Source organism: Scheffersomyces coipomensis (genome assembly GCF_036884675.1).
Source record: "Scheffersomyces coipomensis strain NRRL Y-17651 chromosome Unknown DFJ63scaffold_4, whole genome shotgun sequence".
NCBI classification, from domain to species: domain Eukaryota; kingdom Fungi; phylum Ascomycota; class Pichiomycetes; order Serinales; family Debaryomycetaceae; genus Scheffersomyces; species Scheffersomyces coipomensis.
In genome coordinates, this window is record NW_027042895.1 from 710,146 (window position 1) to 726,195 (window position 16,050).

A 16,050-nucleotide genomic window follows, 5' to 3' on the forward strand; every position below is an offset into this window, starting at 1 on the left:
ATACCCTTTGATGTTACACGATGACAGTTGTTATATGGTTGAAATCAAATGAATAATAATGATTTCATAAATGTTACTGACTTTCCTGATTCGTTTCAAAGATTATACAGAATATTCTCCCAGATCAATACCCATCTTACTTTCTTAGGATCTCATTCCAGATCTACTATTCCAACCTTTGATTTGATCCACAAGTTAAACAATGACATCACTAAACTAGATTTGACTATCATCAAGCATCTCTTCCCTGAAAGAGAAATATACTTTGATTACATCGATGAGAATCAAGTCATGCTATCATTCTTAGAAAAAGTTGAACATAATAAGATCGATGGGTATAAACTGAATAACCCTAGTACTGTGGATGATGAATATGAAAAAATAGCGAAGCAATCAAAGGAAATTATGCATTCGAAACAGTTGCTTATATTTGATTTTCAAGATACAAGAATAGACAGTGCTGGTCCAGTTGTGATGGGACGAAAGCGTAAGAGAGAAGATAATAATGCAAGTGGTGAATTCTTCTTATCAAGTAAAGAACTATCAACTGAACCTTTAACGCAACAACAACTCATGGGTATCATAAAATCAAGAAATGAGAAGTTTAAAAAGATCCTAAAGAAGTATTTGGAGAAGTTAGATTATGGAAATATCGACTTTGAACTTTTTGAATCATCTTATAAACTGAAAGTCCCACGAGAACCCGGTTTTGTTAACCCAGTTGAAGAAAGTCCAAGAAAGTCTGCCAAGGTCAATGGTAGTACTCATACCAGTGGAGTCGAAAAGATGATACTGACTCTTAAACAAGAGTCGTTCTATAAAAATCAAATAACGTCCATACAGACTTTAAATCCTACTAAAGCTGCCAATTATGTTAATTTCGAAAACCATGATTTAATCCATCCTGAATTAAAAGCTGCAGTTATGGCATATAAAGGAATATCGATTGAAGAAGGCTTGTATTCTCATCAAGTTGAAGCGTTGAGCTCATTGATTACTAGAAATGATGGTCTGGATCATGTTATTATTAGTACGTCTACAGCTTCTGGTAAATCATTAATTTTTCAGCTACCAATATTAAATGACATTCTTTGGAATATAACCAGAGGAAACAAAGGTCGTGGTACTACAGCATTCTTCATATTTCCAACCAAGGCTCTTGCTCAAGATCAAAAGAGACATATAGAAGAATTGATTAGTCATATACCCACTAACAATGAAAGAAGAATAATAGTGGAAACATATGACGGTGACACACCTTATAAAGAAAGAAAATCTATTCGTTCCTTTGCAGACATAATTTTCACAAATCCAGATACTATTCATGCCTCAATATTACCAAACTTCGTTGATAAGGATTGGAATACTTTTTTAAAAGCTTTGAAATATGTTGTTCTAGACGAATTGCATGTGTATAAAGGTACATTTGGCGTGCATGTCAGTTATGTCATGAGTCGACTTTTAAGAGTACGATCCATTTCCAATACAGACTCAAAGAAATTGAACTTCATAGCATGTTCAGCAACCATTCTGGATCCAATGACTCATTTCAGAACTATTTGCAGGATACCCAAAACTGAAGGTGTAGTACATGTTTCAGAAGATGGTAGTCCTTGTGCCGAAAAGAAACTTCTAGTTTGGAGACCACCACCATTGATGAATAAAAGAGGTCAGACTCCTGTATTTGGAGAGAATGAAGAAATTCAACCTTTCATACCAAGGGTAAATATTATGCCTGAACTGGCTAGTATATTAGTTCAACTATTATCAAAACTTCCAGATGTAAGGATTATTCTATTTTGTCCAATAAGAGCCATGTGTGAATTGGTCATGAAAGAAGTGAGGACTTTGATTAAAACCTCGTATTCGCGGAACTTGACAGAGACCGATGTGATGTCTTATAGAGGAGGCTACTCAAAACGAGACAGAAGAATAATTGAGCAAAAGATGTTTTCTGGTGAATTACGAGCCATTGTTGCTACAAATGCATTAGAACTAGGAGTAGACTTGTCCTATTTGGATGTGGTGATAACATGTGGTTTTCCTTTACTGAAGCTGAATATGCATCAACAGTTTGGAAGAGCTGGAAGAGGCAAGCGTTCAGAAGGAAGTTTAGCTATATATGTTTCGTCTGGTAGTCCAGTAGATCAATACTATTTGGAACATCCAGAGGAGCTTTGTAATAAAGGCTCATATGAAGACTTGTGTGTTGAAAGCTTGCTGAATTTAAGCTCTTCTAATTTTATCCTAGAACAGCACTTGCAATGTGCTTCTTATGAAGAACCAATTGATGTTGATAATGATGCAAAATGGTTTATACCGGAAGGTACCAACGATGCAAATAACATTTTCAGTGATTTATGTAAATCGAAATTAATCCAGGATTTCAATGGATTGTATACTATAAACCCAATATATTTACCTAGACCAACTGAAATGGTATCCATTAGAGCTATAGAAAATGAGACATTTGCGGTGGTAGATATAACGAAAGATAGAAATGTTGTTATCGAGGAGGTAGAGTCTCTGAGAACAAGCTTTACTTTATATGAAGGTGGTATATTTCTACATCAAGGTCTTCCTTATTTAGTCAAAGAATTTAATGCTGATCAGAAGTTTGCTAAAGTAGAAAGAGTTAATGTCGATTGGATAACTCAACAGAGAGACTTCAAAGATGTTGATCCTTTAGAGATTGAATATGTGAAAGAGCTTTATTCTAGTGATATCTCAGCTTCCTCAGATGTACCTCTATTTTATGGGAAAGTTCAGCTTACTTTGGTTGTGTTTGGGTTTTTTAAGGTTAACAGAAAAGGCGAAATAATAGAGGCCGTGGAAGTAACAAATCCTCCAGTTATACTTCGTTCAAGAGGTTTATGGGTCGATATACCTCAACCAGCTTTAAAATTCATTAAAGAAAAGGAGTTCTCAGTTGCGGGTGGTATTCATGCAGCTCAGCATGCTGTGATGAACATGTTTCCGTTATTTCTAAATAGTAATGGTGGTACAGATATCCCATTAAATCATTATTCGAACATTGGTGAAACTGAATTGCACACTGAATGTAAAGCTCCAGAAAAAGAATTTGCATCAAGAGAAACAAGACGTAAACGTCCAGCTCGATTGATATTCTTTGATGCCAAAGGAGGAGAACGTGGATCTGGAATGTCTGCTAAAGTATTTGAATACTTTGATGATTTACTTTTCACAACATATCATAGAGTTAAGGCGTGTGATTGTTTATGGGGATGCCCCCAATGTGTGGCTCCACAACATTGTAGTGAAATGCTGGAAGTTATGTCGAAACCTGCTGCTATGATAATACTTGCTTCTTTATTGGGGCTTAATCTAGACGAAGAATTCAGAGATCTACCTGATGGCCCGGAACCTAATATGCAAGCTATAAAGGTAGAAACAATAGACTTTAAACGATCGACTGTTAGATTCTCTCCTGATGTTCGGATTGTTAAAATTAGAAAAGCACGTTCTCCGTTACCTGATGTTAAGGTCAAACAGGAAGAGGATAATTCATAACGTAAATATATTATTTAATGTACATATCTATATAACTTTTATTTAAGTTTTTGATAATTTATTGGTTATTAGAGAAGCCCTTCTCGATAATCTTTTGGTAAATCCTTCTCGTTTATCATCAGTACCTGAACTTGCAGAATCAAATGATTTTTGTCCAGAAATGATGGAATTTCTACTAGATAACGTTGATGGATTTCTTGTTGCTGCCGTATGGTTACTATTTGAAACTCTTGGTGCTATCACAGGTGTATGTGAATTGTTATCAATAACATCATCCTCTTCTGAAACTGAGGCTTGAATAGGTCTTGGTTGTAAAGCTGGACTTGGTACCAACACTTTTCTTTTACTTAAACGGAAAACATGCTGAACAGGTTTTAAATAGATTGATGCAAGACTACCGATATTTAATTCCAATTCTTCTAATATCTTTGGATCGATATTGTCATTTTCAGAAGAAATACTTGGATTAGGATTTAAAATAATTTGTTTGGATTCTTCTTGGAAATCTCCATTAGACCCTGATCCAGATGATAACAATCTCCAATAGATATAGGCTCTATCTCTTATATCTGGATTATCAACTTCTTCAGTTGCCCATTTTAAAACTTTCAACATTAATGCTTCTCCACCGGTAGGATATTTTAAATACAATTTTGTAACAGCCGTTAACAATGAATATTGCACTTCAACTGGTTCTTCTTTAAAGTTTGTTGATAAATCATCTAAAATTTTTAAACTTCTTTCATGATCATTACAATATTGACCCACTATCCAAATAAAAGAAGTCTTAGCATCAGGTTCATCGATCAATGTATATTGTTCTAGTAATGATTCAACTGCGAATTCAAATCTTCCAGGATACTTTCTTAAGATGTTTTTAGTACTGTGGTTGATTCTTGAACAATATATGGTATACCATTCCCTACTAAGTCACATAAAACTTCAACACATTGTTCAGCAGCTCCAGATAATTTAACGGCAAGGTTCCCAAAAGCTCTAATAGCTTTCCTAGCCATAGATACATCCACTTCGGTGGCATATTCTTCAAGTTCTCTTATGACAGCATGTATATTGTGAGCATTGGCCAATAAGTATATGATCTCTAACTTTGTATCTTTGACATAAATTGGATCATCATACTTACAAAAGAACATTTCCACTTCTAGATTAAGTAAATTTTTTCTACCTAATAATAACAATATGATATTTCTAAGCACAAGGAATTGTATTTCGGAAGGCTTAGCAAGTAATGATACTAGGGATCCCCCTAATCTATTAGGAAGAGTAGGTATTACCAATTGAGGGTTTTTAACATAATTGCAAAAGTAAATAATAACCTTAATGGCATTCAATACCACGGAAGAATTTTCATGCTGTAATGAGGGTAAACATGCTTCAATTAATTCCAATGCTTCATCTGAAGTTTGAGGGACGTATGACATTAATGAATTCAAAATATAAACTTGACACCATTCATTGGCAACAGTAAGATGTGAAATCAAAGCCATTGAATGAGCTTTATCGATGGTCAATGATAATTCCTTATTATTCTCTGTGATAGAATTCAAAGCCGCTAAAGTATTAGACACAATGACTTGATGATGATCATATAGTAATTCATTCAAACTGCCTATCAAGTTAAGTTTTGTTGCTTTGTGGGGATTATGTTGGAAAAGTCTAGAAACAGAATAAATTGCAGTCTTCTTCACATTGATATCATTATCATCCAATAAATGAGTAACTGCACCAAAGGCAACGTCTTGATATTCTTTAATTGGAACAGTAGACAACGTCCTTATGGATAATGATCTCAAATTAGGAGAAGCATCTTCAAGAAATCGTTTATAATATGGAACTGCTTCTTTTGCTAATGTTGGATTCTGCGGAGCATAGCTTATGATGAAATGAGATGATAACTTCCTTATCTCCAAATCATCAAACTTTAATAACTTGATGATATCAGGTAATAAGTTCACGATCTCAGTATTATTAAGTATGACGTTGGCAACAAGCTTTTTGAGGACAATTTTCACTTTAGCATGAGGTTTTGATTTCTTTAACGCTTGATCCAATTCAACCTTTATTTCGGATGATTTGGACTTGACAAATAGCTTTCCATCACTCATTGTTGTCGTTATATTCTCATAATTCACTTGAACAGTTTGGTGATATAGATGTTGACAGTATCATTATTCACTCGCGATTGATTCGGTTAAGAAATCAAACAGGGAAAAAGAAAAAAAAAGTCCGCTAATTTCCGCTAAACTGAAAAGGGGCCATGTCAAACTACAGTAAAAACAAAATGTATTGTAAGATAAGCTTTAATATTCTGCTACATATATACTTGAGTCTATATTGAAATCGTAGTCATAAATAAAAGATATTTCATTCAGTAATTCATTTAATCGTTATCATAAAAAAACATTCATTATGGGTTTATTTCATTATGGGTTTATAACACAACGTAACCAGATGCATAGGAGACACTACTCTCATGAGGTTTATAAACAGGATTGCTTTGAGAATAGCCAATCCATTTAAACTTGACAGAATCATTGGTGGATTGTTGCTGCTCCCTGTATAACTCTAATAATCTTAGTACCACTCCAATTGGCTTTTGTCCACAAATGGTATTCCCAGTAACAGTAATATAGTTTTTCCACTCTTGAGATTTACCTTGGCTAGCAACTTCCATAGCAAACTTATCTAGATATTCTATAGATTCATGGATGGAAAGATCGGAAGATTTAAGCCTTTGGAAACTTCCCAAGTTAATTAATTGATCCCCTAAATCAGTAATGGTTGTGCTATCTTTATCAGCTATATATTTAGCATAACCAAACCTTTGACCCCAATGACAAAAGTCAGAACTTATAATGAAATGATTCTCTTCATTCATAAGATATGGAAGTAATGCGTGAGCCAAATCTTCACCTAATTTCTCATCCATTCCACTTATAAGAATTGGAATTAGACTTGGAATACCTTGGATTAAATTCTTAGTAGCGTGATAAATAAAGGGAGCATGCATTTCAAAAGAATGTTCTTCTTCATCGACATCTACCCCCATTGGTTTAAAGACTGCACCTCTTGATTTAACTGAAGATTTTAAAGTTAAGAGATGATCTATCGTTTCTCTATCGACTGGGATGTTACCAAATGGAGTTTCATATTCATCAAATTGAGATACAAGAACTGAGTTCTTAAAATAAACATGATGAGATGGACCCAACATAAAAACACGTTTAACTTTTGAAGTATCCCATACATTAAATGTTTCTGCTAATCTTTCCCCAGAATAAGCAAACCCAGCATGAGGTCCTAAAAGGACTCTTGCACCTTTTATAGGATCTTTAACTTTTTCATCAGATAAGGATTGTTCTACTTTTTTAGCTCTTTGGAAGAAACCATCTAATTGAAGTGATAATTTGGTAGGATTACTAGAATACCATGAACCGGCATGAGTGGCAGGACGAGTCAATACCATGATTGATTAACTTATTCTATCTCTTTCGTGTGGTATACTATTTTCTTTTCTTTCTAGCCGTGTACAACACTATCTTCTAGATACCATGTATCAAGTAATAATAGATTCCTTCCTAAACTTCAAAAACTTGAGGAGTATAAAAGAACAAAGTGGCAATTGTAATTATATCTCACACAGAGCTTAATTTTGGTCCTTTCCTTATCGGTCTAGCCCTGGCTGTCTTCTTAAAAGCGCTATATTTTTTGGGGGGTTACACGTAACATTATAACTGAGCCGCACTCGATCCTTTAGGGAGAACTTCAGTCGGTAAGTCGCAGGGAAGGAGGGAAAAGTGTACCGAACCATTCTCTAGGTTACACCGCTATCATTTTTAATTTGCAACCTTTTAATGATTACATTTTGCTACAATTGGAATTACTTTAAAAAAACTTAAATTTATGATAAATAAATAAAAATAGAAGTCTGTCGTTAAACTAATACAACTGTTCCAACTTACTTCTTAGTGATGGTTAAAGTCCAATCACTAGTGAATAATTCTTCATCATCAGCATAATAAGTTGAAGTAGATGGATAAGTACCTCTAATGAAAAATCCACCTGGAGTAGTATCTTCTGGGAAATCAGTAGTATAGACTTCATCAGATGGTTGGAATTCAGGACCAAGGTCTAATTCTCTTTGTTTGATAACCAAACCTGCTTTCCTTACCACTTGTTTATATTTAACATTTTTCAATTCTCTGTTCTTAACTTTAAAATGAATAGTAGTATAATATTTCGAACTTTCAGGAATATTGAAGATTATATCTTCAGCCCCTTCAACTTGGACTTCAGATGGTTCTTGACCATCGACATTAACGACGAATTTAATGATTTGTAAATCTGGGTGTGCAACGTTTGGCATAGTGAGATCCTTTTTTTTGAGGGTTGCGTTATACTTTTACTTTAGGTAGGGTTGCGACGACGGAGACGGAGTAGATTTCGTTTAAGTTTTTTTAGATCACTATTTTTAAACCTAGTAATACTAAACTCAATTTTCAATGCAATTAGTAGTAACCTATTTTTACAATTGTTGGGTTATTGAAAGGATATAATGATCATTTTATATTCCAGCTTACAACCTCGGTAAATGAAGTTATGATAGTGTGGGGCAATACGCCTAAGAGATTTTCTCATTCACAAACAACCACAAAAGAGCAACGCAAAATTTGTAATTCAATTCACATGAAAAAAAAAAGTCTTGACGAGGATGATGAAATGCTTTCCCTAAACTTTAAACACCAATACGTAATTTATAAGCGATATGGAAGTACCTATCAGAAAGTGATTTATAGAATGTATGATATACTGTCTATAGATTTAGCTCTATTCAGAAGTATTTTATAAACTATAACTACAATAATAACCCTTAATTATAACCTTTTTAAATCGGTTTAAAAATTGTATTTTAAAAATTTAAATATCATAAGAAGAATAAATTGCAACTAAATAATAATAATATCTTTCGCTAAACAATAAACCCTTTCTCCACAATTGTTGTTGTTCTTTTTCTTTTAAGTTAATCCCCCTTAGCCCGCCTTAACTTACATCACCGTTATATAATTAATGGTTTGATAATTTCTTTTCTGCTTTAAATGATAAAATTTCTTCTTCTAATAAATTTCTTAATTGTGATAAAGTTGTAAAATGATTTTCAAAACTAAAATCAAATATTTTACATATTGCTTCTTTATCAGAATTTCTAACTGTATCTAAATAAGGATGTTCTATGGCTTCTCTAACATTAAGTCTTTTAGCAGGATCCCAATCTAATAAATTATTAAGTAAATTTAACGCTGATAATGGAGCAAATGGATAAAGCTTTTTCCAATCACATTTATTATATTGAGCACGAGCACTAACAGAAAGTCCCCATTTATATTTCCTAATCACACTAAAAGTTGGTGATCCTAATATTTGAATTAATATATGAAGTTGATCAACTTGATTTTTTCCAGGAAATAAAGCCCTTCTTCCAAATAATTCAGCAAGAATACATCCTACTGCCCACATATCAACTGATTTATTATAATTATGATAAGATAACATCAATTCAGGAGCTCTATACCATCTTGTGGCCACATAATTGGTTATAGCAGTAGCATTATATCTAAAATATTTAGAATTAACTCCTCTAGCTAATCCAAAATCACAAATTTTTAAAATACCTTGAGTTGAAACTAATATATTTCCCGGTTTTAAATCACGATGAATCACATCAGCTGAATGAATATATTTTAATCCACAAAGTATTTGATAAATAAAACTTTGAACATGAAAATCAGAAAATTGAACTCCAGAATAAATAACTCTTGATAAATCGGAATCAAGTAATTCTTGAAAACAATATAACCCTTCATAAGGTGGTACATAATTGATATCAATGTCGATTAATCCCACAATCTGAAACAGTTAGTAACATGTTAAAACCCCTTTTTATATATCTATTCTTTAAATACTTACATTCCTATGACCTTTGAAATGTCTCATAAATTTTAATTCTCTAAGGGCCCGCTTAAGTAGAACATCCTTATCAAATATATTAGCCACTTTCTTAATGGCCACCAGATAAGGATCAGCTTGAAAGGGACTTGGTTTTGAATCAGTTGCTTGACAAACTATTCCATATGATCCTTTACCTAATATCTTAGTTATCGTATACCTTGAATCAATGGCAAAATTAATATCCTTTTCAGTATAAGTGTTATATTCAGTAGCGTCTTGAGGCTGCTGAAACCTATTATATCTCCTATCTCTTGGATATTTAGATAACTTGGTTGAGTTGGCTGTTTGAATCATCTACCTTTAACCATTCCATGAATAAAATTATAAATAAACGCTCAACTTTTGCAACTTCCCTTTATACACTTTTTTACAAAATCTTTTTCTTAGCATAAAATTTCCGCTTACATAATTTCTGAGTCAGCTGAAAAAAAGTATCAAACAGAATAAAAAAAAAATCTTTCATTACAGTGCTGTGATTCAAACAAATAGTCATCACCAAGACAGTTATAGAAGTGTATTCCAAAACACACAGATCATTCATCCTCAAGTCTACATTATAACCGCATCTCATCATGAGTTCGTCACAATGCAGATTTTACGAAAGCAAGTATCCCGAAGTGGATGAAGTTGTTATGGTTAACGTTCAAGAGATCGCCGAAATGGGAGCTTACGTTAAATTATTAGAATATGATAATATTGAAGGGATGGTGTTATTATCCGAATTATCCAGAAGGCGTATTCGTTCTATCCAAAAGTTGATTCGTGTTGGTAAGAATGAAGTTGCTGTTGTCTTAAGAGTTGACAAAGAAAAAGGTTATATTGATTTATCAAAAAGAAGAGTTTCATCTGAAGATATCGTTAAATGTGATGAAAGATATAATAAATCCAAAGCGGTTCATTCTATTTTAAGACATTGTGCTGAAAAGTTCAATGTTTCTTTAGAAACTTTATATCAATCCATTGGATGGCCTTTAAGCAGAAAATATGGTCATGCTTATGATGCATTTAAATTATCTATTACTGATCCATCTATCTTTGCAGATATTGAAGCTCCATCAAATGAAATATTAGAAGAATTGAAATTATATATCTCCAGAAGATTAACTCCACAAGCCATCAAAATAAGAGCTGATGTTGAAGTTTCTTGTTTCAGTTATGAAGGTATTGATGCTATTAAAGAAGCTTTATTTGCTGCTGAAAGTGTCTCTACTGAACAAATGCAAGTGAAAGCTAAATTAGTAGCTGCTCCATTATACGTTATATCTGTTCAAGCATTAGATAAAAATCAAGGTATTGCTTTATTAGAATCTGCTATTGAAAAAGTCACTGAAACCATTAAATCAAAAGGTGGTATTTGTAAAGTTACTTTAGCTCCAAAAGCTGTCACTGCAAGTGAAGATGCTGAATTACAAGCATTATTGGAAAGAAAAGAAGCTGAAGAAAATGCCTCTTCTGATGAAGAAGAAGGTGAAGATTATATTGATTAGGATAATCAATTGTAATAAAAAAATTGAAGTATATACATTGTCTATTTTTCTCTTGTAGTAATACATACTTTTATATATCTATACATATATAAACAAAATCTGTCTAAATTAATATATTAGGTACAAATCATTGTGTTATAATTGTTTTTAGTTACTTTTGAACAATTGATTTTTTAATTAATAGTTGCTTTTGGTTGGCCCTTTCAACAATATAAGATGGAAGATTGTTGACTTGTTCTGCTGAAATTCTTAATTCTGTTAATGAATCTGGAATCATTAAATTATCTAAACTTGATAATTCAGGATTCCCACTCAAATCCAATAATTTTAATTGATTACCGAATCTTACGTTTCGAATGACTCTAAGATCATTATACGAAAGACTTAAAGTAGTAAGTGTAGTAGGTAATTCGATACCTTCCACGACTTTAATAGCATGATAACCTAATTTTAAGACCTTTAAGTTAGGTGGGAAAATAACATCCTTCAAAGTAGTTATGTATTTATCATGATCTTCTGAATCTGGATCATTGTCAAGATCAAGTATTTCAAGGGACGGTGGAAAATTAACATTTTTTAAAGTAGTTAATAAGTTATCACCCAAATATAATTCTCTTAATGAACTAGGAAAAACTACTTTATTCAATGTCTTGATATTATTATCATTTAGGTAAAGCACTTCGATAGTATTCGATAACTTTAAAGGATTGATACTATTCACTCCATTACCAGCAAGAATTAATGTTTTGACATAAGGTGGTAGTTTCAATCCTCTTGTACTAGTCATTGAAGTCTGTAAATTTAAAACTTGTAACAGATCAGGAAACTTTACTCCTGTCATTGACTCATTCGGTATATTCGAGACCTCCAAGTGGATTAAAGTTTCAGGAAATTTCACTCCCTTTATGGAATCAATAGGATTAAAACCTATGTTTAATGAAGTTAATCTATTAGGAAACACTACCCCTCTTAAACTTTCAATTCTATTCTGTGATATATCAAGATGTTTCAAAGTAGATGGGAACTCAGCATAGTTAAGAAAATATATTTTATTATCTTCTAATTCCAATCTTTCCAACGAATCTGGGAATTGTATGTTATCTATATTATGAACCGAACCTTGGCCAGCCAAAAGCGTTCTTAATTTGGGAGGCATTTTAAATCCAGTTAATGTCTCCAATGCATATCCTCCACCAATGTTTAATACTTCCAATGAATCAGGTAATTTGACTCCTGGCAAGAATCGTATACTACTTTCACCATAATCGAGGACTTTTAAATTCTTCCATCTAGAAATATCTTCTTGGATTTCTTGACCTAATTTGGCAAGTTCATTCTTTTCAGTTAAGTAAACTGTATCCATATCATATTTATTAATGATTGAACAATGCAGAATCTTATCTCCTGCAACTCCACCTAACACTTCCAAAAACTTTTTATATTGTTCAACTTCCACCTCTTGATAATCTTTCCATTTTCTACCGGGAGCAAAATGGATATGATAACCAATATCACCAACTTCTTGAAATTTCTTTGGATTATCTTCCATGAACTTGATAAATCTCTGTAAATTCCTTTCAAACTCATCGTTATATTCAATACAAATATTCAAATGATCGAATTTTATTTTCGATATGTATTCATCCGTGACAACCTTATCTATGTCACTTAATTCTATGACTGTTACAATGGAATTCGGCATCTCTCGGAGCTCTTTAAGTTGCATGATGATATGATAATAACGAGGAGTATCGTAAAGTAAGACTAGTCTGTGTTCCTTGGGAGGAGGTAATGTATTTATGGATTTGGTAGCTGCTGGGATAAACCTTTGTGTTATTGGTGATACAAGTTTCTTTTCGACCTTGATTGAACTATCTGTGTTTACTAAGGATGATGTTGTATTCGGTACCACCACTTTAGCTGACAGAATCGATGTACTAATATTATTATTGATATCATGTTTAATAACAGGTAATGATTGGAAAGTTTTTGACTGTTCCACTATGGTACTTGTGGCTGGATTGACCACCGATGTCGCCACGTTTAACTTAGTTTCATTCGAAGCTAAAGGCAAATGACCCTCCACCTTGACTGTCTGCAAAGGAGTGGACTCTATCTTAGCTCTTTTGGCAACTGACTCTTCGGAATCTTTCAAATCAGATTTGTTATTGTTTGGAGAAAACAACATTTTCCGATTGATTTGACGTTGTTGGAACTGAAAAATTCACTGGATTCGAATCTTCGTTCTGGATACTTGGCTTAATAGCTTCTTGGGAACCAGTATCCATTTCTATAACTTGTCACTCTGTGTTAATTCTTATTGCAAATACAACCAATTTAAAGCTTCCTTCTGCTTTTGTTTTTTTTTATTTTTTTATTTTTTTATTTTTTTTTGTGGTCGCTACATCTCTCTCGAGAACTATCTAATTATATTGTATATTAATTTTTTATATGGTATCCTAGATACATGCAAACGTTTTTTATGATCATGTCTTCTCGTGACTTGCTTTAAAGCAACTGGTAATAACTGCCATGGGTGTGACTGTCAATCCAATGGGATCCATATTATCTGAATCACCTTGTTCAGAAAGAAAATCTCTGGCTTTGATATATCCTCTTAATAATAATAAACATAAAGCAGCAGCTAAAAATGATACACCAGCAAATATTGAACAATCTACATATTGAGTTGGATCGACAAATCCTCCTTCACCTCTTTTCAATTTAATTCCTATTACAGGAGAGAATAATCCAGCTACTCCCATTATCATCCAAATCATACTGAATGTTACATTCATTTTCTTGAATCCAAATGTACGAGCCACTGCTGGAGCTAACATTCCGTAGATTGAACCCATTAAAGCACCTGTAAAAAGAGCAAATGCAATTGCTGTTCCAAATGTACGAGCTGGGATGCACATGGCTAAACATAGTATACCAACAATAGTATATGCACCAGTGGCTACTGTTACACCACCAAATTTATCAGCTAATAATCCAACACATGGTCTACCAAGAGCAGAACCCAATTGAACCATGGCAGATACGATTGACCCTTGATATTCAGAATAACCTAAGGCAGTAGTGAACTCAGCTAACGTATATAACACAACAACATATCCAAACATACAAGTTATGACGAATAAGGCGAAAATCCAAAACCCAGCCGTTTGAACTATATCTTTGTCGAATGCTGTGAATTGAATATTAATCTTTTTATCTTTGGTTCTTATAAGAATGATAGCGATCCATACAAGAATGAATCCAATAATACTTTGAATTCTCAATGCCCAAAACACACTTTTAGTCTCCACCACATGTTGCATACCTAAATTGAAACATATACCACCAACACCAGAACCAGCAGTAGCCAATCCACCTGATAAGACTCTTTTCTTTTTGAAATATTGAGGGAGAATAGTTGTTCCTGGGATGGAAACTAAGGCCAAACCAAAACTTTGCATTAAACCTTGAGTTAAATATAACTGCCATTTCTTGCGACTGAAACTAGCAAGCATTAATGCTGTGAATTGTAAACAATTACCAATGGCTATGGTTGGTCTGGTACCAACTTTACCCATCATATAATTAATTACAGGACTGAATGATAACCCAACCCCAAACGCTATACCACCAATAAAACTATAATCCATCTTGGTAGCACCTTTGAAAGTATCATTGTTTAAATAATAGGAGAAATAAATGGCAAATCCTGAATTTTGACCCCAACTAGCAAAATTGATTAAGAAACTTGCAAAACAAATAACCCAAGCATATCCACGATCAATAGAACGGTCCTCGGTCACAATTTGCTTCTCCACATCAATACTTTCTTTCGCCACGTTACTGTCTTCTTGTGAATCGTCTGCTTCTCGAGTAAGCTCTAGGGATCTTAATTGGTCCTTGTTAATATCCTTTGTTTGATCATCTGGGTTAGACTTGATCGGCTTTTCGTTTGACATTTCCGACACAGGACTATTCAAAATATTCATGTTATTACTTGTTTCGGTACAATTATTGTATGTGATTATGGGAGTATATAAGACGATACTACCATATGTAATGAATGAAGGAACAAGAATGAAAGTAGTTAAACCAATAATGAATATAAATATTCGAATAATAGAGTCATTATATAACTTTTTGAAGCAAAAAGAAACAGAAAAAAAATAAAAGCAATTTTTTTTTTTAATTTCTGCATTCGGTGCGCCGTTCCGACAAAATTAGTACAAAGAGCGGAATTAGTTTAATTGCAACCCAATTTGATAGACTAGTTTTATAGTAATGTCTTTCATTTGTTTTGATAAGAGAACTTTGTAATAATAACATTAGTGAGGAAGATTAGTCATTCTAGGGTGTGCTACTAGATTTAGAAGGAATATAAGGATCTTGACCCGACTGGAAGAGTCAATTACCTAACAGTTTGACTCTGATTGATACGAATTTAAGTCTCTTTCGCCTACTCAAACAGTCATACGAGAAAACTCGAATCCAATAAATTCATAAGCTCAATGGGGTTTGGTATTTGACCGTGTTGAACTATTCCGTTCTATCTATAATTACTAATAAGTGTACAACCTTAATTTGTAAACCCCGAATGAAAACACCGTTGTTCGGATGACTCTACTGATTTTGAACCTAAATCATGATAAAAACAGGTCTAAACTAAAGACTTCAATAGATAAGTTTTCCAAAACGGCTTTGAAGTCACAGCAAAAAGTTAAGTTATTAAACCGTTAAGATTAAAATAAACAGAATCCCGTTTAAGCCGGAAAAGGCGCAAAAAAAATAATAATTTTAAAAGAAAATTGAAAAGTTTTGAAAATGGGGCAAGCTGGGAATCGAACCCAGGACCTCCCGCATACTAGTGCTATAATAAAATGTATGGCCCTAAGCGAGAATCATACCTCTAGACCACATGCCCGCAAAATTTTTCAAAATTTGAAAAAGTTAGGGTTTTCGGGAGTCTGATAAAGATTTGAAATTTAAGTTTCTTAAAAATTGA

At 33.2% G+C, this 16,050-nt stretch overlaps 8 protein-coding genes and 1 non-coding gene across 9 annotated transcripts; 2 read left to right on the top strand and 7 right to left on the bottom strand. All coding sequences in view use genetic code 12, as the record gives it.

The window, feature by feature from the left end:
- Positions 1–48: 48 nt before the first annotated feature.
- DFJ63DRAFT_287328 (ATP-dependent 3'-5' DNA helicase) lies at positions 49–3,531 on the top strand (the record flags this gene model as incomplete). The annotated part of the gene is made up of 1 exon (XM_064905058.1): positions 49–3,531. The coding sequence occupies one exon, from the start codon at positions 49–51 to the stop codon at positions 3,529–3,531; it is 3,483 nt and encodes a 1,160-aa protein (XP_064761660.1).
- A 42-nt stretch (positions 3,532–3,573) lies between these two features.
- On the bottom strand, positions 3,574–5,657 carry DFJ63DRAFT_335645 (uncharacterized protein; the record flags this gene model as incomplete). Its single annotated transcript, XM_064908238.1, has 2 exons — positions 3,574–4,392; positions 4,416–5,657. 2 exons carry the CDS (start codon positions 5,655–5,657, stop codon positions 3,574–3,576), a joined length of 2,061 nt encoding a protein of 686 aa, XP_064761661.1.
- A 163-nt stretch (positions 5,658–5,820) lies between these two features.
- DFJ63DRAFT_152901 (uncharacterized protein) lies at positions 5,821–7,264 on the bottom strand. The gene has a single exon (XM_064903567.1). It carries the CDS (start codon positions 7,016–7,018, stop codon positions 5,984–5,986), a length of 1,035 nt encoding a protein of 344 aa, XP_064761662.1. The 5' UTR covers positions 7,019–7,264; the 3' UTR covers positions 5,821–5,983.
- On the bottom strand, positions 7,265–8,267 carry DFJ63DRAFT_152900 (uncharacterized protein). Its single transcript, XM_064903566.1, has one exon. It carries the CDS (start codon positions 7,916–7,918, stop codon positions 7,511–7,513), a length of 408 nt encoding a protein of 135 aa, XP_064761663.1. The 5' UTR covers positions 7,919–8,267; the 3' UTR covers positions 7,265–7,510.
- Positions 8,268–10,014, bottom strand: CSK1 (mitogen-activated protein kinase). The gene is made up of 2 exons (XM_064903569.1): positions 9,517–10,014; positions 8,268–9,456 (listed from the first exon to the last, which is right to left on the bottom strand). The coding sequence occupies exons 1-2, from the start codon at positions 9,850–9,852 to the stop codon at positions 8,617–8,619; spliced, it is 1,176 nt and encodes a 391-aa protein (XP_064761664.1). The 5' UTR covers positions 9,853–10,014; the 3' UTR covers positions 8,268–8,616.
- Positions 9,970–11,171, top strand: SUI2 (translation initiation factor eIF2 subunit alpha). The gene has a single exon (XM_064907026.1). It carries the CDS (start codon positions 10,131–10,133, stop codon positions 11,043–11,045), a length of 915 nt encoding a protein of 304 aa, XP_064761665.1. The 5' UTR covers positions 9,970–10,130; the 3' UTR covers positions 11,046–11,171.
- Positions 11,172–13,490, bottom strand: DFJ63DRAFT_319176 (uncharacterized protein). The gene is made up of 2 exons (XM_064907027.1): positions 13,232–13,490; positions 11,172–13,182 (listed from the first exon to the last, which is right to left on the bottom strand). Exons 1-2 carry the CDS (start codon positions 13,331–13,333, stop codon positions 11,197–11,199), a joined length of 2,088 nt encoding a protein of 695 aa, XP_064761666.1. The 5' UTR covers positions 13,334–13,490; the 3' UTR covers positions 11,172–11,196.
- On the bottom strand, positions 13,383–15,453 carry DFJ63DRAFT_152895 (uncharacterized protein). Its single transcript, XM_064903565.1, has one exon. The coding sequence runs from the start codon at positions 15,035–15,037 to the stop codon at positions 13,532–13,534; it is 1,506 nt and encodes a 501-aa protein (XP_064761667.1). The 5' UTR covers positions 15,038–15,453; the 3' UTR covers positions 13,383–13,531.
- Positions 15,454–15,871: 418 nt separating this feature from the next.
- DFJ63DRAFT_t94 lies at positions 15,872–15,969 on the bottom strand. The gene has a single exon. It is a non-coding gene; the product is annotated as a tRNA-Pro (tRNA).
- Between the last annotated feature and the right edge of the window lie 81 nt (positions 15,970–16,050).